This window comes from Macrobrachium rosenbergii, chromosome 5 (genome assembly GCF_040412425.1).
Source record: "Macrobrachium rosenbergii isolate ZJJX-2024 chromosome 5, ASM4041242v1, whole genome shotgun sequence".
In the NCBI taxonomy this organism is placed as follows: Eukaryota; Metazoa; Arthropoda; class Malacostraca; order Decapoda; family Palaemonidae; genus Macrobrachium; species Macrobrachium rosenbergii.
The window spans coordinates 42116661-42139977 of record NC_089745.1 but is presented as its reverse complement, the minus strand read 5'-3'; the positions used below and the strand labels follow the sequence as shown (position 1 = coordinate 42139977).

Genomic DNA, 23317 nt, shown 5'->3' with positions numbered 1-23317 from the left:
CTATCCAATTTTATAGTTGCCATCAGGTAGTTGTTCCATAGGTCACGGAGACACCCTCTCATGCCTGAGGCGCCCACGTGACAACCTGGAGTCCATCTTATCTCACATTAAGTGTTTCTTGGCAAGCAGTCCGTAAACTAATCAGCTTGGTTACTGTCTCTTAAGTTGTGTTTGTTAAATGTGGTTTTGTGTATTTTCCCTGGATCTTATGACTTAACTTGCTTTCGGGTGCGATTCTCAGCTTCCTTTTGGGTGTTATAATCTTTCTCCTTTATTCCCTGTTCCCTTGTCAAGTCTTCTTGTGAGGTAGGCGGGCATTGAGATCTGTTAAAAAAACTAGAGAGAGAGAGAGAGAGATGAGGCACGTCTTCGAAGTCATATGGTACAGGTAAGGTCATCAGGTGTACGCAACCCTTAAAATCGAGGGAACGAGGTCATGTGCACATACACATAGCTGATGAGAATAATGTCATCGCACGGCCGAGAATGCAGAGATACGAAATCCTTGCCAGAATCGAATGACGGGGGAATAAACCCCCTCCCTCCCTACGCCTGTAACCCTCATCAGAGGGATTATCTTGAATCTGGCAGATACGTCTCTCTCTCTCTCTCTCTCTCTCTCTCTCTCTCTCTCTCTCTCTCTCTCTCTCTCTCTCTCTCTCTCGTTGCTTTCTTACTTTTTTTGGGGGGGCCAAATTATCCCGAATGTGTAATCTTCAGAGATTCAGGTGTGTGCGGTTTCCGAGAATTGGAACTAGGCAGAAATAACGTGCCCTCTCTCTCTCTCTCTCTCTCTCTCTCTCTCTCTCTCTCTCTCTCTCTCTCTCTCTCTCTCTCTCTCTCTCCATTTGTTTTTTCTCTGTGCCAGTACAGTAATATTAATAGCACATGCATGCTACTTAATAGCCGAACAACTGTACATGTTTTTGATTTTTTGATGTTTCCTAAGTTACCTCTCTCTCTCTCTCTCTCTCATATGGTTTTCTCTGTGTTAATACAATAATATTAACAGCATGAGCATACAGCACACACACACACACACACACACACACACACACACACACACACACACACACACATTACTTACTAACCGAAAGACTGTACATGTTTTTGATGTTTCAGAGGTTGCCCAAATTACCTCTCTCTCTCTCTCTCTCTCTCTCTCTCTCTCTCTCTCTCTGTGTGTGTGTGTGTGTGTGTGTGTGTGTTTTTGTGTGTGTGTGTGTGTGCACCGTGCTAGTATTACCGATGGTCTGTATTCTGAAGTCTTCAGTCTACACTTATTGGCACTTTATAATTCCACACTTTCAGTACCTACCCTGATATTCCATAGTTGTTGTCGTTACCATGTCCTCCCCCTGTTCCAGTTGTAATATCCTCCCGTTCCGTCTCTTTGTTTTCATTCGCTCATTTTCAGTGACGGTTTTTGCCCGCCGTGGATGCTGCGTCTGACGGGGATTCCCCCTGATTCTCATTGGTGGCTTCAGCTCTTGAGTCATTCGTTCGTCATTCCTCCACGTTTACCGTGGAATTTGTTGAGTAGTTGTGAAGGGATTAAACACTGTCTGTAAAGTCAAGTCTTTTCCTCCTTATCAGATTTTTTGTGTCGTAGAATGAATTACAGTCGGTTTCTTAGTTTTTTCTCCATTGTCGTAGAGACAGTCATTGGTTTTAAAATCGTAGATACTCAAATATGTCACGAAGCTGTAATGTGTTTACCTGAATGTCCCACAAACGTTGATATCTGTTTGTATATTTTTAGCAACATGAGACTCGTCATATTTTGAAGTGAGAGGGCCGCGACCTATTCTGTAATGCCACTCGGCCTGACCTACATAGCACTGATCTACATTGGTGCAACAAAAACACGTCACGCCGCGCGTGACAGAATTCTAGATCAGTTTTTTTATATCCTTCTATGGTATGAATGGAATATTAAACTACCATCGCGGCTTTACTCGATTCCTGCCCAGTTACTATCCAGAACCAGTTTCTGTTTTATATGGCATCAATTTCTTCTGCCTTGTAGTTGTCGAGATAAGAGTAATTATTTTTATCGAAGATGACTTCATTGCCTTCAGTTTGATAGCATAATTATTATCCACTGCTGATGGATAGGGTTTGATTATGAACTTGCTAGTCTCAGTCACAGTTGTTGGGTGTGAGAATTTACTCTTCACGGTTGTTGTGGGAATTTACTCTTCATGGTTGTTGGACGTGAGAATTTCCTATGATTCACAGTTGTTGGATGTGAGAATTTACATTTCACGGTTGTTAGACGAGAATTTCCTCTGATTCACAGTTGTTGGGTGCTAGACACGGTTGTTAGACGAGCATTTCGTCTGATTCACAGTTGTTGGGTGTTAGACTTATGTCTTCACGGTTTTTGGACGTAAGAATTTCCTATGATTCACAGTTGTTGGCTGTGAGAATTTAATCTTCGGGGTTGTTAGCCATGAGAATGTCCTCCGATTCACAAATTTTGGACGTGAAAATTTTCTTTGACTCACAGTTGTTGGATGTGAGAATTTATTCTGATTCACAGTTTTTGAAGGTGAGAATTTACTCTGATTCACAGTTGTTGGACATGAGAATTGACTCCGATTCGCATTTGTTGGACGTGAGAATTTGTTCTGATTCACAGTTGTTGGACGCGAGAATTTACTCTTATTCAAAGTTATTGGACGTGAGAATATGCTACTAAAAGGTTATAGAGAATAAGACAAAATGTAGGAAGTGACACCTGGATTCAGTATTCCGATTTCAGTTTCCATTAGAGCCAGTATTGCTGTTTCCATTTGGAACTGTAATCACACATGACTCCAGAGATTAATTATTCCAAGTAGCATCGAGATCTAATATCTCCCAGTGACATTAGGAGCCGATATCCTGTGTGCCTTTTGGTGTTAAAACTCCAGTTGATACCATAAGAGAGATAAAAACCGACTATGTAGAAATAATAATTTGGTAAGGAGCATCAGATGCAGTGCATTACTACCCAAATACAATTCTCGTTGTGTTTTAATAATTTATATTTTAATAATTTACTGACTTTTTTTATCTTAATATATTAATTTTTTTTTCTTTTTTTTACGTATTCAGAAAGGTGTGTAAATTACGTTGATGTTTCTTTTCGCATCACGTAACCACTGAGCACAACACAGCACATTACTTGATGAAGTGTCATTACTTCAATTTTGCAAGTCGTTTTCCTAAACATCCTAGTTTTTTTTTTTTTTTTTTTTTTGTGTGTTGCGGTAATTGGTGTTCGGCAAGCCTAGCAGTAAGGATTCCCTTTTCCATTTGACTGTGAATGTCGGCTTTCCTATCAGCACCATTCAACTCTTCAATCGCGAGAAATTGCTGAACAATATCGTAATAACGAACTGAGGGCGCTGTTTGGAATACGCGCTAAAGTTATAAAGACCATGCCGGACTCGATTTCCGGGTTATGCTCTCCATAATGATGATAAAGAAATATTGCGATTAAAAAAAAACGAATGGTAAATAAAATTTAATTCGTGCATCGTGGAAAAAATTGAAATACGATGGTTAATCAAATTTAATTCGTGTATCGTGGAAATCTTGAAAAACGCCAGAACAGGAGACGGAAGAAAAGCTGGAGAGCGTAAGGAAAGTGAAAAGTAGAATTCATGACCAAACCATTGCATCTCAGGCTAAGCCCGCAGCCACAGGCATCAGGTCGTGTACCGATATTTTTTTTTCTTTTTTTGAAGTAACAATTAGGGCCTTTTGGGTTATTAAGTCACTAATTGGATACTGTATTGGTAGTGGAATTAGATTTTACTATTCGTACATTTTGAGTTAAGTATTCTGTTTATATTTGACGAATGAAGAGAAAAAGACTTGTGTATCTTGAACGCATAGGCTGTACTGCTTGAAACACTTGATTAGGAAAGTTTAGGAAGTAAAGTTATTGTTAGACAAGCACTAGGTTATGTCGCTGCAAATTTTTATCAGTCCTTGTTGTGGCGAGTAGAGTTTTGTTTGAAAATGTTTGTAGACTGCAAGTTATGTTTTTTAACATGATTTGAAATGCTTTACCAGCGCTGGCGAAGTCATTAATTCTTTTACTGCATATAGCTAAAGTTTTGTTTATTGGAATTTAGTATGAAATGGTTATATAGTAGTTTTATGCGAAAAGATTATATGTTAATTTTTTTGTAAAATGATTATATTTTGATGTTATGTGAAATGAATATGTATTAAAAACAGGTTATAATACGTTTAACGTTTTTCAGGTGAAAGGTTTCAGATTTTATTGTTATTGAAAATAGATACATGTAATGACTTATTTATCTGCAGGTGAAATGAGTAAAAATATATCTCGGATTTAGAATCACGTATTGAATGATACTGATAAAAATATCCATGTGAAATTTGTTATACAGAATATGAGCAGTATATAACTGTCGGTTCATGAGCGAATTCTTTGCATGAAGGAAGAACACCTGGTAATTCCTGGTTCGCCTACGCGCGCTCACACGGGCCTCCACATACGACGTATCAGCAGGGCGTCGAACCCCCCATACACATTTGCGCCATCATTCTATGTATATGGTAAATGGCGTAGTATATGTAGGGGGTCGTTGTCTATGTCTTCTAAATTCTTTATTTAAAGATATGCGCAGTTGAAAGCGATGCGGACTTGTGCTCTTTATCCCGTCAAGAGAATGAGAACAGTTTTAACCTTTTGCCTCCATAGAAAAAGATAACGTCACCTTTAGGAGGCCCTTGTGACTAACTTGGCACTCGTGACACCACCGTCACGTGGGTGGGTGCCCTACGCATTTATTTTGATTTTGATATGTGGTTTGTTCAAGTCGATAGTTGCCAGGAAAAAGTGTGAAAATGACACCTACACGCGGATTTCCGGTTGCCTCACCAGACGTTCTTTGTCTTATTTTCTGTGCGACTTCTTCCTGGTAAATTTAGAATTAATTTAGAATTCCTATAATGAGATGTTTTTGTGCCTCAACCGAGGGGTTGTTCTTGGCTGTACAGGTTGTTGTCAGTCTATGAGGGTGGTGAGTTCTTGCAAGTGTATTTTGATCGAATTTGCATTCGGGCCATAATCTTCGGCTTGTCGTTCGGGTGTCTTGATAGCCGTAATTAATCGTCCTGTGAGACTTGAATATGTCTCATCTTAACGGTACCGGCCAGAGGCGTTTAGTTCACGGTCTGAGAAAGATGAAGTTGGGATATTCGAAATTTATTAACGTATTTTTCTTTTATATGAACGCGAGTTTTAGGGGACGTAAGTTTTCAAAATGATTTCGTGGAAGTTTCTCTGCTTAAGTATCTTCCGCTTATTTTCATCAATATTGCTTGACGCATGCTTGCATGGTTAGGTTAGAGAGCTGCTGTTGTCAATATTATTTAACCAATGATAATTAAGCTAAAGCTTTTTTCCGTTTATTGTGGTCCACGTCCATTCTAAAAATGTATAAACGTTTTGCGAATTGGTGTAGATAATTGCTTATAGTAGAATGTAAAAGACTAGCATCATCCATGTGTGTAGGTGCTCATATTTATCAATCGGTGTGCATGTGTCTACTGCTCCAACTTTGAAACGAGAAATGGTAAACGATGGTGCGTTTCCCTTTATGCTTGTTGCATAGCAACATGCTGATAATTCGCGTTATTTATTTTTCAGTGATCAGTATAAAGTATTGATTATTTGCCGGCTGGGATTTAGGGACGCCTGGAATTGAAAGTTTCAGTAAATTCTGAGGTTCAAGTTACTCTACTTGTTGATGGCCTTGTCAAATTATTCAGGTTTTTCGGTTTGGAATTAAACATTGGTTGTATTATTTTTTGTTTTTGGCATCATTTTTGCAAGATAGTTAAAAAAACTATGTGGCCCCTGATGTTCACCTTTCGGACATTTTTACCTAAGCGTACAAGTGTACAGTAGGTGTACTTTGATAAATCGGTATTATTACGTAAAATACTGGTGATTCATACATAACCCTCCCTTACAGGGAACTTACTTTTACCAGTAATAGATCTGCAGAAGTTTTTATTTTTTTAGGGGGGTGTCTTTATTTAGGCAAGATATTATTGGTGTCGTTTTATTTTACTAGATTTCATTTACAGTATATGTTTACTTTTATTCAGTTGTTAATCCATCTATCATTTAACGAGTTACGTCAAATGGCTATGTTGTTCGATTGTATCGTCTCTCTCTCTCTCTCTCTCTCTCTCTGTTACTTAATATTATCTTATTTATTACAGACAGTCCCCCCCCCCTCTCTCTTTCTCTCTCAAAGTAAATGCGTTCAGGGTTGAGGCTCTTCAGCAGATTTTGTTTATCGTAAAAGATTTGCGCAGGAACGGTGGAGTGAATGCAAGCGCCTGCGCATCACAGACAGGAATGAAAGACCTTGTGAAACACATGAATGAGAAGCGAAGCAACTGGATCTGCGCAGTGATGAACGCAACTCATGATACCTGTGGAGTACCTTGATTTGTCTTAGTTTATCAACTGAGGTTTAAAACACATGTGTAAGCGTCGGATTACTTTTTTGTTTTATTCTTGCGTAAAGTGGAATATGAATATACTAATGTATCTATATCTATATCTATATCTATATCTATATCTATATCTGTATCTATATATATGTGTGTGTGTGTGTGTGTGTGAGAGAGAGAGAGAGAGAGAATTAATTTTATTTCATACTTAAATAACATATGAAAATATTGGGAGTAAAAGTCACATTTTGTTGTAAGTGAAAATAATGTAAAAATGTAGAAATGATTTAAATTAGAATTCCTGAAACCGAATGAACCGACCTGCAAAGAACGCAAAAACCCCTTTTGTCTGAGAGAGAGAGAGAGAGAGAGAGAGAGAGAGAGAGAGAGAGAGAGAGAGAGAGAGAGAGAGAGCGCCATCCGTAGCCTTTATCATTATCATTATTTTTAGACAAATGGGAGACGCTGTTGTTGGCAGTGGTTTCAGGAACGCAGATGGTAATGATGGATGGAAACAAGTGTTTGTGTGAATGCGAGCACGCGCATGCGCACTACCCTATGTGCGTCGGAACGGTCGGACTTTTATTTGCGAGTAGAAGCTTCTTCGTTGACACATCGAACCATGCTGGGTGTATTTACATCTCGTGAGATGATTATTTCCGTAGGGTGTTAGTGCCGCCAGTACTCCTCACGTGGTGCACTGTAGGCATTATACTTCAGGATTTTGCAGCGTCCCTGCGGCCCCTAGCTGCAACCTCTTTCATTTTACTGTACCTTCGTTCATATTCTTTCTTCCATCTGACTTTCCTTAACCCTCTCCTAACAATTGTTTCTTAGCGCAACTGCGAGGTTTTCTTCCTGTTATACCTTTCAAACCTTCTTACTGTCACTTTCCCTTTCAACGTTGAGTGACCTCATAGGTGCCAGCGCTTGGCCTTTGGCCTAAATTGTATACTCTGTATTTTATTTGGGAGCTCAAACTCTCTCGTGTCGTGGCGTACACACTCCTTGACACATCAGACCATGCTGGGTGTATTTACATCTGAGGAAAGGATTATATCTGTGTACCATACCCGTCGTTTCAACATTTCTCTTGTGTACCCCGTACCCTATGTATGTATAGTAAATCCAGCAATGTCCCTCATGAGATCGTGCCAACGACGAAGTTCATGGCGGCATGTGCCCGGTACCCATTCACCCTCACCACTTAAGCAGCAAAAGAGAGAGAAGAGAGAGAGAGAGAGAGAGAGAGAGAGAGAGAGAGAGAGAGAGAGAGAGAGAGAGAGAGAGAGAGAGAGAGGTCTATAAGTTGAAGGGTACTTAGTATAAAGATTTCGAAAGCTCCCAAGGACCAACGTTTTATGGCTTCTTCGTGTTATTATTATTATTATTATTATTATTATTATTATTATTATTATTATTATTATTATTTATTATACCTCAGATTCTATATTATTATTATTATTATTATTATTATTATTATTATTATTATTATTATTATACCTCAGATTCTATAGCAGTAAGGTATCATGGCGCATTTTATCACTGTATGTAATGTACGTAGTATGTACAGTAAAGCGCAGTCACACATCCTCTATATGTTACTGATGGAGGATGCTATTTATGGCCCCTTAATGAAATAATCTAATTAAGGGAGCTTTCATCACCATCTCAGCCCAGTCACTTTGCAGTATAGAAAGTGTTCTGTTTTGCTAACATTTTGATATGGTTTAGTTATTTACAAATATATCGTAAGTCTTCGATTAGAATCAGAGACAGATATGGACCAATTCTTCCGTCATTGCAACTATTCTGTAATTCCATTTGCAAAGTCTGGCATAACTCTAAACAAAATCTCCCAATATTGCAACTAAGTTGCAGACTCTTAATTGAGATCGAGAGTAATATACTGTATATCAGTATTGAAACTCATTATTGCACCTGATCCGTACATGCTTTCAAGTCACAGTCTGGGCCAGCGTGGACGAAATATCTCGTCATTGCAACAATTCCATAATTAAAATCTTATCATTGAGAAACGACGTTACCTCATTAAGGTAAATATGGAGTGACACTCTAATTAAACTCTGCGACAGCTTGAACGAGATGCCTCCTTATAACAACTAATCCGTATATATTGAATTGTGGATCAATAGTGACAGAATATTTCATTGTTTTGCAAGCTTATTTGTTTACTCATTCTTAGTGCGTTCACGAAAAGCTACCGGTATTTAGTGTATAATCTATATTGTAGTTATATTTAGTCTATAATCTATATTGTAGAATATCGGTACCTTTAAGAAGTAGTTTAGTCAGCCACACAAGAAGTATTAAATGATGACTTTGATTGTAACGTCAAGGGCTTTTTAAACACCTTTAACATTTTTTATGATAAATTTTATTATTTTTTTTATATTACTAGATAACTGGTTATTGATTTATCAGTTTATCTTCTTAACATTTTTCGTTACGGCTGGTACTAGAATTAGGTTGTCATATATTATAGGTATTTTGCATTATTCTTCAGGATGCTTCATCATAAAATAAGACAGCGTTTTATTTTCTAACATTCGAATTAACTGTAGGTTTATAAATTACCATTATTATTTCTTTGTTTCCAGCATAGTTCATTATCACGGATGCTGAATAATTTTCTTTCAAGCTTGAGGTAATGGGTTTTATATGAAGTATTTGCTTCCTCCACTGGATATTGTTGCTGTGTTATTATAAAATGTGTTATTAAGAAACACTTTCACACTGATTATGGACAACTGTGTAAAAGTTTTTCTGGGCTTTTAACATTTTGACTTTTTTTTTTTTTTTTTCTCAACCTTTCAATTTTTTTTTTTTTTTTTTTTTTTGCATGATAATGTTGAACATTTATGAAGAAAATTGACATTGAAGTATCAGAAAGGTGAATTTGACGTCATTTTCTAAGAACATCGTAAAGACTTATCTTGTACATAACTTTCTGTTGCAAACGTATCCTTTTAGTAACCTACAATATATATACGTGTGTGTGTGTGTGTGTATGTTTGTGTGCATATATATATATATATATATATATATATATATATATATATATATATATATATATATATATATATATATATATATATATATGTTACATGTGGGCTTTGGCTAATGAGTTTTTAATTAATTACTGTAATTTATGTAGCCCTGCTCTGCCGAAGACACATGTAAACTGTCGTTTTACGTGTTACCACCAAAGTTACCCCCAAAGGACAGACAATTACTAAATTGGATTAGGTCGCCAGTCGGAACTATGTATTGAATAATTGGATTATTTCTGTAACAAATGAAATACATCAAACCCCTTCATTACCCACCTAGTCCCAACAAAGAGAGAATGTGCTGTGATAGCGAGGGAAGTTACATGAACCACTTTGTCAACTTTGGACATAGTCAATTTTCCCTGCTTCAGTTAAAGTATAACACAACGGTGTTCGTACACACGCAGCTACCGTATGAAGTTAATATTGGTAAAGGCTATTTCTCTTCCAAAAAGTGGTGATAGGGATCCAAGGCTTGCCTGAATTTTTACTTACACTTGACCTTCCCTCATTCCTACTTACTGCACGGGAATAGCTTATGCAGTTTCACTAGGCAGTGTTCATTATTTATAAATAAACTAGACTTCATAAAAGAAATACGGTTATACCAGGTTCTCTCGTAAATGGTGGCGAAAGGGGAAAAAATGGAAAATAAGTACAGAGGAAGAGTTACCAGCAATCAGCAATACTTGTCAATTCCAGACTTACCATTTACGTGGGTTGCTTGCACAATGCAACTGACAATCGGAATTCTTGAACAACGTGTATCGTCTATTCACTTAGGCAAAACAGACAGAAGAAAAAACAAAGGACAGGGTTAGTCGGAGCACGAACACGTGTGCTTCGTCCAACGGTGGGTAGCTCTCTCCGGCGCCAGGTCAGGTCAGGACTGCTGTTGTTTCCGTCACCAATGCTGGTATGTAGCCTCCGGCAGTCTGAAAATCTGACAAAACATTGCCGAATGCATAGAACAGGAAAAAAGGAAGCTTAAGACCACCTTCACTAGAGGTGGCTTGGTGAAAACCCTCCCTGTGGGTTAGGTCTATAATGCTAACCTATCCCCTACTAAGGGTGTTACTTTTTTTAAAACACAGTCTACCGCTCTGCCTGCATACTCTTAGCTTCGACAGAGACGCTGTCCTGTCTTTGTTAGAATGATATCCCTACTAAAATAATGCAGAGGGGGTGAACAGCAGAATATTTATAAAATATATGTATATATATATATTATATAGATAGATAGATATAGATATGGATATATGTATATATATATATATATATATATATATATATTATACATATATATATATATATATATGTGTATATATATATATATATATATATTACATACACACACACACACACACACACACACACATATATATATATATATATATATATATATATATATATATATATATATATATATATATATATATATATATATATATGACATTACATTATGGAAATACTCTGTGTCTAATGTTTGTTTTGATGCTTTTACGGACCATTCCTCCTCTCGCCGTGACTGACATGCCTTCTTCCTCTGCCAGATGTGATATAAGCGTCTGGTGCGTTGGCATGATGTGCCGGAAATGTAGCCTCGTGGTGTGTGTTTTGTGTGTGTGTGTGTGTGTGTGTAAGAGAGAGAGAGAGAGTTTGCAGTGACGGAGTTGTGGTAAAACTTGGAATGGGGAAGAGTGTTTGCAGTGACGGAATTCTGGTAAATAGCACTTTGAAGGGGGAGAGAGAGAGATAGGGTTGGGGGGGATGTGATCATTATTGTAGCCTGTTATCGCGAGAGAGAGAGAGATGAATCACTATTGTAGTTGTTATCGCACCTACTCAGTGATGCGCGGTCACGCAACAAGCACGTAACTTTGTTAAATTCCAAGCCTTGACTTTCTTGTTTTGTCTTTTCTTTTCCTCTCGTTGCTTTCTTAGCAGTAATTATGTCTACGGATATTTTTCGAGGGGATGGTTTTTAGTTTTTTTTTTTATTTTAATAGCAATGGTTGGATACGGTATTTTCCAAATTGAAAGGAGGCAGAAGAAGAGTCTCAATTCGAAATAGAGTTGATTAAAGCTCTCTCTCTCTCTCTCAGATTTGATGGGTCGTGATTCTGATTTTTTAATGGCGAGCCCGATCCGTCACGAAAAGTTTACTTACTTTATACTTCGTCCCACAAATCTAATGATTCAAGAAAAGTTGAAGGTGGCAAAGAATTCCACCTTCTGGAATCGAAGCGTGAAAGATTGATAAAACTGAGCTACAGTAGTAACCTACTGTATCTATGGGATTGTGAAACCACTTGTACGTTTTATATTAGCATTTTTTTCTTATTGTTGGGTGAATTTTGCAAATCTAGATTCGGATACCTTCGTCTGTGGTTTCATTCATATGGTTTTATTCTGCATATGAACGAAATCGCGAAAAGGACATCCAGGAAGTTGAATAGTAAGTGCTTGGTTTTGAAGGGGAAAGAGATTGCCATATTATTTGTAATCAGGAGATTCTTACTGGTAATCAGAGTTTGTATAATATCTATTATTATTTACCCAGTGGGAACTTGGGTATCGACAAAAAAACGAGTGAGTTGAGAAGCACGTGTTCAAATGTGGAAGTAATAGTGAACTGGATAATTGACAAATCTTAAACATTCATATGTGGATGGCTTCAGCATTTAATGAGGAAGGGAAAAGCCAGGTCTAGAGAATATTCTCTAGACCTTGGGGAAAAGGACCTGCAATCGGAAAGTACTGTACTACAGTGGAAAACAAAGTAGTTGGACAATAACCATTGGGAAAGCATAGGAGATCATAGGGAAAGTGCATAAGTGATGACACGGATGAGTGGTAATTCAGGCGATAAATGCACGTGAGAACTTGTAAAATTTGTTAAAGGAAATATGTAACATAAAGCATATCTTCTTAAGGGAAAAATCCGACTTAAAATGAGCATTGGTGATGATTTCATTCTGTATAAAACTGCTAACTGTCGTATGTGATCTATTAATGCCACCGTATTCTAAATATTTCTTAGTAATGGTTTATAGCTCTCTCTGTTGTTGTATCTATTCTGTTCAAGTTCTTTTTGTTCTTCAGGGCACTCGTTTCATCAGCATTGTTATCAGTGTGGTTATTGCTGTTATGAGAGAGAGAGCGAGAGAGCTTGTGATGCCTCATCTTAGTTTTTAAGTTGAAAACTAGTGTAGAGTACTGACGGTGATATAGTCAGTATTGATCAGTTTGTAGAGTTCTAAGTACAGTAGTTGTAGTGGTGGCAGGTGCCACTGGTTTTATTTGTTGACAGAAAATAGAGATAAAATATGCATCATTGCAGTATTTATTATTTTAATGAGATGAATGGTGTGGCTGTTTCCTAGTGAGGTGAATGAATTTTCCAGTTGGCTAATAATTTTGGCACTCGGTGAAATGTGGGAAGGGCCTGGTTGGACTGGTGTTAGCTATTATTAGAATTGGAACACCTTCTCACATCCACACTCAATTGGTATAATAATATCCTTAATTGGATATTTTATTATTTTGACTCTCTCTGTCTTTGTAAGAATATCACTCCTCTTTTCTTATGCTATTGTGTTGTAGATTATAACTTGCAGTGAAGTATTTTGCAAGGCCAAAGATGTGTTTACAGTATCTTGTTTTTTATGGCATTTTCACTTCACCCTGTTATATTGTGTTGAATAAAAAAGTAGAAGTCCCATGGACTAGTGATGATTATGCTGTAATGCAATTTATGTCTTAGTTGTCATGCTTTGCCAGGCAGTTCATTTATGTAGCACTTAGCATTTTAGCTTCTGTTATCTAACATTTTTTTTTCTTGATTTTCAGTTCTGCGCCATTGTGTCGACAGTGCTGAGCGTCTTTGCTGTCATGGGTCACCTGGTGCCTGGAGTCGTGCTTCTGTATGTCTTACTTATGTTATTCATGACAGGACCAGGAATAGTTTTACATGTCCTGCCCGACAGTTTCTTCCAGAAGATTGCTAGAATCAGGGCTGCCCTGAGAGGGGAGGACTCTCAGATGGGTTGGTATATTTTTAGTTTCGCCAGTATCCTATTGTCTTGTAAAGGCATCATATTTACCAATGGTGCAGTACTTTCTTTTTTCAAGTGGACTTCATGACCAGCTGATCAGTTAAATCAAAATGTATGTCAAGTATAGGTAATAATTCTTGCAATATAATATTATTTTGATAGTTGTATATTGTATTGTTAAAATTCTAAACATGGTTACCCTCTTTAGTGCTGACATGTGTGAAAAAGGCTGAAAATTAGTAAACAGTAACAATATAATGAAAGAAGCTTACTAGTAAACAACAATGTAAAGAAAGCGAAAATGACAAGGATAAGGCAAGACAAAAGGGAGAGAATAGTGCCACTTACATAAACTTGCAACCAGAAGTGATTCAAGAAACCAACCCCAACACTGACTCACAGTACAAAATTAAAAAAATAGATAAATAAAAAAATCATATGAAAAGATGGAAAGGAGGTGATATGAAGTTTTAGTGAATAAGTGCTTCTGCTAGCAAGACAATCCTAGGAACCAGTGAGATGACTGTGAAGTCTCTTGAAAGAGTGAAGATGGCATAAGTAGGCAGAATAGAGTGGGAATCTTCTGGGTCTTGACAAATACTAGTCTGGTGTTGTGATTTCTGCATCAGGGAAATGAGGCATATATGATTAATAGGGTTTTGTGAAACAAAACTAAGTACTCTGAAGAAGAATTGAAAGTTGTAGAAATGTATGAAAATTTCTTATTTGAAATTTACCTGCTATAAATAGGAGTCCTTCCAAAATACTAAGAATGACACTTTTACGTGGCTTACTGATGACAATGTTGCATTATGTTCCAGATGCTTCTAATATATCCATGGATAGTGACATCAATGAATTTCTACCTGAACTAAGATCACCTGAAGCACAGGCTGCCTTGGATGTTCCTCTAATGAGCCAGGACCCTCCAGAGGTTGAGCAGATGGTGGAGGAAGCCTATCTTCAGGAGGATGAGATGAGCAGTACCACCAGGAAGAGACGTAGGGGAGGTAAGAATGGCAAAGGTGAATCCTTAGCAGACCAAGGTCTGTCTCTTCTACTTCATAGTGCAGGTCTGTTGCTTGAATATTCTTCTTCCTCATCTTTGATATCTCCTTTTGTTGTCAAAGTTAGTAACAAGTGTCATATACACGTAACTTATATATTTTACACCAAATACAGATTATGTCAAGTAATGGTATCATGTATTTAGTGTCATTATCATTAGAAAATGCATAATGCTCTAAATTTATATACCGTTCAAGCTTTTGACTAATGGAGATGGAACATAGTTACCATTAGTATATGGGCAACGAATGTTAGTATAATATGTTTGGATGTTATACAAAAGTATATCGTAATTAATATTGAAACGTTTTATTGACAGTATATAGCTAACAATAAATTTATGCATTACAGATGGGACTACTTATTTCGCAAGTGGTCTTCCTGAAGATTTTCCATCTTATGATAATGACAGTGTAGAAGATCTGGATGGACCTGATATTGATTTACCAGAGGTCTCCCAGATTGTCCCAGAAGCTTCTCACAGCAGACAGGGAAGTGATCATTATCAAATGAAATTTGTGTCTTCTCATTTTGGTGACAGCAGTGAGGAAGATGATGATTTCACAGAAGGCCTTACTTTTGAGGCAAGGAGTGAAGTAAGACCAGAAATCCAACATCCACAGACTTCCATTCCTGAGGAAGTCAATCCCTTAGGGCAGTTAATGAGTAGTATGATTGCTCAAAATGCAGGCAATGTATTGTCAGCTCTTGGACAGAACCTTGTGACATCTGTGATAGGACAAAGTGTTCAGTCTGAATCTCTAAGCATTCAGCAACAGCCCAGACAACAGCTTTCCTCTTCAGCTAGAATGACAAGGTCATATGACCAACAACAATCTGTCACAGATTTGGAAGAAGATTTTGAACTCATTTCTGATGAAGAGTTTCAGTGATAATGCACATAAAAGGCCTTTTGGAGGCATCTTCTGCTACAGTGGTGAAAAATATTATTAGTGTTCAGTAACATTTACTTATTAGATCAAGTACTGTAATTGTGATGTTTGTTTAGAAAACGTTTGTAAGGAAACTAAATCGTGATAGCTACTTATACATTTTTTTATGTGAAAGCTTTAAATGCCTTAAAAATAATGAAGCACCATGATATTTGGTTGATGGTGTACAAAAGAGTGGCGAGTAATGTGCACTGCATACTTCCTGTTTTCCTTCTGTCCATTATGATGGTTTTGCTTCTTAAGAGAGAAAACCTGGCTTTCCTCAGTTGTGGGTGCAAGTATAATACCATTTCAGTTTTTTTCTTTTTTTTTTGCATCCAATAGTCTACCTATTTATTTATTTATTTATTTTTATTCTACTATTATGTTATTTTAAAAACATAATTGGTAATTCATTAATCAATATTTTGCATTGTATGTCTGAGTGGATGTGCTTGAGATGAATTTTATTGTGGATGATAGTCACAACCAAGTTTAAGCAGAATCTTTGTAAACAGGAAAAAGACTTTGTGTACTTTGCAAGCATTCCTTTGATTATTTCACTGTAATTCATTTTGCATTGGTGTAAACATTTTTCTGTTACAGTTCATTTCAGCCCTAATAGCTCAATGGTAACATGGTACATGGAAGACAGATAATGAATAATAGGAAATGTAGGGCTAAAAATATCAGTTATTTTCAGTTTTGTGGTACATATTTAAAAATATTTATTACTAATGTCCATGGAACATGAAGGAGAAGGATTAAGGACACAATAGCACTAAATAATCAGGCATAGAACTTACTATTTCATATGAATTATTCGAGTACTCTGTTCTTTTGGAAACGGTTATCAGAATCCATAATCACAATTATTGGCTTCATGTTCTCCTTTAATTGGGCTATATGTTTATGAATTCTGCCCTCCCTCAAAGCTAGTGCCCATACTGGCTGAATTTCAGTTCGTCCAGGTCTTCATTTAAGTTGTTCTCTGTAATTTTCTTCCTTGCTATTTATTTTAATCGGTATTCCCATACATTCTACTTCTACTTCTCCAACTGCTCCTCTTCCCCTCTTGCATCAGTTATGAAGGTTACCACAAAAAATCATGAGTTGTTTGTAAGCAAGCAGTCTATATTCATTCACCTGATATTTAATAACAGTTTGTTTTCTGGTAATATCCATTTTGTCATATTAGCAATGCTTAAGAGGTAATAGTGGTGAGTGATTGCACTGAATGAAAGATTAAAATCTTGTTACTTCAGGTTTTTTGTAGTTTATGTGCAATCTATAAAAATGCTATTAAGTAATACCATAATTATTTGGTAGGCAGAAAGACCAAACTCTAATCCTTATTTCAGACTGGAAGAGCAGCTGTTAATTGTCAAGTGAGATCGCTCACTACAAGAAGCCAGCCTGCCTTACTGGCTGTATTTTTACTAAAGTGATGGTCTCAATACAGGCAGGTTTTTCATTTTTACTCCACTCTGATGAAGCTTTCAGGATCATAACCCTTAAGAGATGATGAGAACTCTTTCATGGATGATTGATATTTTCAAATAAGATCATGCCATGACAGCCAGACTCTGTTTGGAAACTTACAGATGCACTAACAGACAGTAAAATGTTCATTTGGACTTTACAATAGCATCAGTTGTGTGGTAATATATAAAAGAGAAGGATTTTTTTTATTATTTTGAGGAATGACAACAAAGTTTGAGTGTTACAGCTTTATCTTGAGTTTATTGCCCAAGTCATGAGATCCCAGATAAAACAGAGCTAAGGGTTACTGGATCTTGCAGCAAGCCATAGTGGTTCTAAGCAAGCAGAAATACGAGTATGTAATGCAAAACATTTTGGTACTTATGCTCTGGAATATTCAGATACGTTTTTTGCTCATACTGCTAAAGCTGAATATTGGTGTTATTGGCAGCGTATTGTTTGACTTATAATTATAAACTTCTAAAATACCCTTTTATTAGGTGGTGGTAGGAGTTAGGTAGTTCACTAGTTGCTGTTGTCCACAGAGGTCAAGGTGAGCAATGAGTATCTAGCATATTGTCAGTTGTAGATACTATTGTACTGCACCTTGAATTGTGGGTGCCAAGTCAGTAGCTTCAGTGTCATTACTAATTTGGTGGGTTTTTTCCTTCTGAAGGCAGGATTAATACCCTCCTAAACAGCAGCCTACTGTTCATAAAGTAATAGGTTTGTTTTCTTTCTGAACTCGTCAAAACTCTGTTTGTTTCCTAGGTCAGACAAGTTATTTCAGAGCCCTCCTCCCACGCAAATGTGATTTTTCTGTGATTTCTCTAGTAGAAGCAAAAAAAATAAAGACCTGTAATGATGCATGTTGTATCTGCCAACTAACAACTGCTTCTCTTAGGAGTGAGATGTAGAGTTTTGTCTTTATACCATACCAGGCATATGACACTGGTGAGGTTTTTGTACATACACCTTATGTATAGGAAGGAACACTTACTTTGAAAGTTAATTTTTATTGTGGTAGTTAGATTACCCTCTACATGAATAAAAATATTTTGTAGAAATTTCAGAGATGTACTGTAGTACTTATTGTAGGAATAAACTGAAGGAAATTTCATTCATCAAAAAATTCTGGTACAGTATTTGAATCCCAGTACAGTACTGTATTTACTTTACAGAACAGTATATTTTTATTAGGATATTTTGATAGCTTGGTAGAACGCTTGTAAAACACGCATTGAATGTAAAAGGAATAAAAAAGAAAGTAGCCTGACAGTGTCAGGTCACTTTAATAAGAATGTGTATGTACTGTTATGGTTTTTAAGACAGTATTATTGCATTGGTGATAAATATCATAGCCTTAGTATCTTACTCTCCTAAACAAGAGCTTGTTTTTGATAAAAACAATAACTTTGGGAGTTCTGAATTATACTATCAATGCTAACTGCATCTAAATTTTGAAAATTAGCTCCATTCATCATTACATATTCCACTTTGGCTAGTGTCACAAATCCAAATAATTAAAATATAAAAGAATAAAATGTAAAATTATATTTAGATGATGATAATCCTTTTGATCAGATTTCTCATCATATTTGTTCAGGAAAAATGTTTTTCTGTTAGGTCTTGAATGTCTGTTGGTGTACAATTTAAGGTACTGTATGTTTTATTTTATGTATTATGTAGTTTGTACCTGAGTGATGTGAATGGTAGGCTAGATATGTAAAATGTTTGATTAAATTTGGCTTCCCCAGTCAGGATGTTGTGAATGACATCTGTAGAGATATAAATTTTTTTTTTTTTGCTAATCAAAATTTTCTATTGCATATACATTTTGCAAATTGTGGTGAACTACTGCTGTATTTTTCTGTGTACAAATTAATCAGTTGGGTGTCCCCTGTTAGAATTCAAAATTGGAATCAAGTGATCTATTCAGATTATAAAGGTGACCCTTCCTACTAAATCACTTTTGCCATTTGTTTGTTAGTCACATTCAATTGACCCACTTGATATATATTTGAAAAGTAGACAACTTGACTCTGACCGTGGATATATCTGTAGTGCAACTTCTTTACTGAACTTGTGCGAGTTTTCTTGATTTTAGCCAAGAGCAAATTACAAAAATTACACAAGTTTTAAATATTCCCAGGATGCAACTTTTCCAGTTTTCAATTAGGTTTTCATTGGAGGTTACTAATGTAGAGTAATGTAAGTAACAGACTTGCATTAAATAATGTTGTTTAAGAGCATTTCAAAGTCTCATTGTCAGCCTACTCCAATTTTGATTAGAGTTTATGAAGTAAGTACTGTGTAATCTGGAATTTTGGGGGTAGGCATTTATGATTAGTGGGTTGAAAAGTATGTCAGTTGATCTTCATGACAGGTACATGTTTTTCTTACTTTACATGTTTAGGCTTTGATGTTACATGTAGTAATGTCCAGGTATATTGTACCATGAAATCTAGTCACCTTCTATGTATTTATGAAATTTGAAATGGCCTAAACATGTCATTATAGTAAAATTATAGTGTATCACATATGCTAATATTTAAGAACATATTTTTTATTGTAAAAGGAAAACTCATTATTTGGTATTAGTATTAGCTAGTGGCAGTTATTTCAGACTGTAAATCAAGCATCTTTAAACTGACTTCTGAAGAATTAATTTTTAAAATACTTAGATCTGATAAACTCTCAATCAGTCAGCATGTTTTGGAAAGAAAAGAATGTACACAGTATCATTACACTGAGTGGTATCCAGCAATGATTAATGTCTTTTCTATACTTTTAGTTCTGCAGATATATTCTTGTGTGGTAAGTGAATCTGTATGCATCAGTGCAATTACAGAGACCTTGAAGGGAGGCATTAAGATTTATACTTTTTTATACGTGTCTGTAGTATAGCCATAAAAAAATGAAAGTAGTACTTGAACATTGTTTTAATACTTTACATGGCTGCAGTGTATTTTGTGATTGCAATTAATTAGGATGTAATTCTTTTGGTCCACACTGACATATTGTTTTTGGAAATATACCAATCAATTTGTGGAAGCAAATTTTCAATGTAACTCTACTGTATTATTTTGTATTCTTGAAGGTGCTTGGTAGCATGTCACAATCAAAATAGGTTTTAATACTTTGTAAAAATGTGCTTTTGTATGCATCAGAAATGTTACTATGATGTTGGCTGCGTAAATTTTTTAAAGTACCATGTTTTAAGCCAATATGCTTTGAAGTTTTAATATAACATCTGGCTGTAATATGACAAATTTTTAATCAATTTTTTTTTCATAGCTAACAAACCTGCTGTCTTAACATAAGGATAAATTCTTCTAGCACCAACAAGAAACCGGTAAAAAACATCTAAAATTGTAGTGCAAGGAATTGGTGGCAACAGGGTTCGGCCAATGGGATGAGAGAGGAGGCATCAGCCGACCTTCTTTCACCCGAGATGCCATGACACATCCAGTTTCTTCCAGCTCAGGAAAAGAATGAAGGGAGGCAAGATGTGGGCAGTATACGTTAAGACCGTAGGTTTGTTAGCTATGAAAATTGCAAATTAATTAAAAATTTGTCATTTGTTCACACACAGAACAAACCTGGTTCTTATCGTAAGGATAGGCTCACTTGTGGTGGTAGAAAAGAAAGTCTTGAACCGATTGGAGGTTCAGCACACCTGGTCTCATTTCCTGTATAAGAATGCAAAGGAAGGAGATGTAAGCCTCTGATCTAGTAGGTAAATAGTTATCAAACAGTCAGACTACTGGGCTAATATACAATGTAAAGAGTCACCGCATAGGTGGAAATTAAAGAGCTTCGTGTATATCCCTTCAGATAACAAAACCCTGTTAGCCATCAACCTTGCTTGTTATCATTCCTCTCTCCCCTTGCTAGAGAGGAAGGACTAGCTTCTGACAGGTTAATATTCGTGTATGAATGCAATATACTCAAACAGAATGACCACTCAATCACCTGTATCTAACCAGTTCCAGCGTATGATGGATCAGTCGTCTCACTGCCTGCCGGTAGAGAAGAAAGGGGAAAGGGAAAAGGAAAAAGACCGGCCTTCTCAATCATTCTCACTTTCATACCATCATCTTTGATAAGATACAAACTGTCCTGCTAGGGGCACTGGGTGAGCTACGCAACTTGTTGAGCAGCCACCACTGGACCGAAGGAAAAAGTGTCCAAGGACCTTTTGGCAATGCCCCTTAGGTAGAAGGATGTGAAGGTGGTTTGATGAAGCCAGTACCAGCCTTCAGAATCCTTTGAACAGACAAGTTCTTTTTGAATGCCAAAGCAGGGCCTAATCATCTAACATGTGCTCTTGCATGCACTGTTGGCATTAGAGGTTGAAGGAGAACTTTAAGCATGTCTAATCACTTCACATAGCCCAAAGGAGATGGTATTCTTGGACACTTCTTTCTTGTTCCGGCCTGTGCTAACAAAAAGTCTTCGACACCCGTCTGAGTCTTTTATAGGCAACTACGCAATGTCCTGACAGGACAAAGTAACAATTCATCCAGGTCGTTTACAAAATCCCCAAGGGAAGGGATAAAAGGACTCTAATCTGTTATCATGAACTGAGGGATTTTGAGTCTTAGCTACGAATTCTGGGACAAATTCGAAGGCTACTGACCACAGCCCCTTGTATGTTTAACATTAAACAAGAGACCATGGGGTTCACCCACTCTTTGATGAAGTTAAGGCCAGTAAGAAGACTGTCTTGAGGGTCAAGTTTCTGTCTGAAGATTGACGTAAAGGTTCATATAGAGTACAAGTGAGACTATTTAGTAACAGAGTCAGGTCCCAACCAGGAGGTTAAGCTCTCTAGGAGAACAAGACTGCTCAAAACTTTTGAGCAGCATGGAGATTTCCCAAGAGGAGGACAGGTCCACATCTTTCAAATGTAGAACCAGGTCCCAACCAGGAGGTTTAAACTCTCTAGGAGAACATGACTGCTCAAAACTTTTGAGCAGCATGGAGATTTCCCAAGAGGAGGACAGGTCCACACCTTTCAAATGTAGAACCACACCTAAAGCAGCTCTGTAGCCTTTGATGGCAGACACAGAAAGACGTTTTTCCATACAGAGAAAAACTAGGAAATCGTCTATCTGTTGAACAGAAGTTCCGACTAGAGAGAAACCCTGTCGACAGCATCACAGTAGACGGCCCAGTTTCCCTGGTACATGGCTGAGGAAATCTCCCGAGATAGCCAGACACCTTTGCCGCTGTTCTGCAAGAAAAGCCTCTTGTTCGTAGGATACCGGATAGTCTCCAGCTGTGAAGAGATAGGGACCCTACTGATTGATATCTCTCAACTTCAGGCTGGCAGGGTAGGTTGTGCCATGGGGAATTTCCCTTGGAACCACAGACAGTAGAGCTAGCAGATCGGGGAACCATTCTTCATGAGGCCATATGGGAGCTACTAGGGTCATCCTGGGATTCTGGGAAATCATTACTCTGTTCCAGACCTGACGGAGCAGGCAAACAGGAGAAAAGGCATAAACTTCCAGATTGTCGCAGGGCGGCCTCTGCAGTGGTGAAGGTGAAGGAATCTGGAACTGCTGAACAGTAGACCTCCAATTCTCTGTTGAATCAACTTGCGAACAGGTCTATCATTGGCCTTCCCCACAGATGGAAGAACCTGTCCACTATCTCCTGATGCAGAGACCACTCCGTCCCTAGGACCTGGCACTGACGACTTAGCTTGTTGGCCACTACATTCCTCTTGCCTGGAATATACATGGCTGAGAGGTCTACTGAGTGATCGATCACCTGCTGGTACAAAAGTACCATGAGTGAAGTTTGCATGACACTAGGCCCCGTTTCGTTACGTAAGCCACCACTGTAGCATTGTCCAACATTAGCACTACAGAGTGTATTTAATCATTTAAAATAATGTAAGGTTAAACTGGTAATTACTTTGCTACAGGCCTTTATTGACATGTAGCAGTTGGCATTGTCATGAGCCAGAAATATAATGTGCTGTTTTGTATATTAAATACAACCAATACGAGTTAAATTATCATTATTTTAATGCTGTTTCGTAACTGTTGCTAATATTGTACTTTATGATGTGTTAACCCATTCACTGCATAACCAAGAAATGTACACTGGGACCATTTGGTCAATTTCCTTTATTATTAATTTCAATGAAGAAATTTTGTTCTTGAAATGATATGAGCTTATATGTATGAAAAAC

The 23317-nt window shown here is 37.1% G+C and overlaps 1 protein-coding gene across 3 annotated transcripts in view; it reads left to right on the top strand.

The window, feature by feature from the left end:
• Window positions 1-20064, top strand: part of LOC136838718 (reticulophagy regulator 3) — a 119626-nt gene extending 99562 nt beyond the window's left edge. For 2 of the 3 annotated variants that reach the window (XM_067104143.1, XM_067104146.1), the window contains 3 exons: window positions 13422-13617; window positions 14449-14637; window positions 15047-17962. In XM_067104143.1, the coding sequence (XP_066960244.1) occupies window positions 13422-13617; window positions 14449-14637; window positions 15047-15588 (927 nt within the window). In that variant the 3' untranslated portion in view covers window positions 15589-17962. Of the gene's footprint in view, window positions 1-13421; window positions 13618-14448; window positions 14638-15046 lie in introns of all 3 variants that reach the window. The other variant, XM_067104145.1, reaches the window with a different exon arrangement.
• Window positions 20065-23317: the final 3253 nt, after the last annotated feature.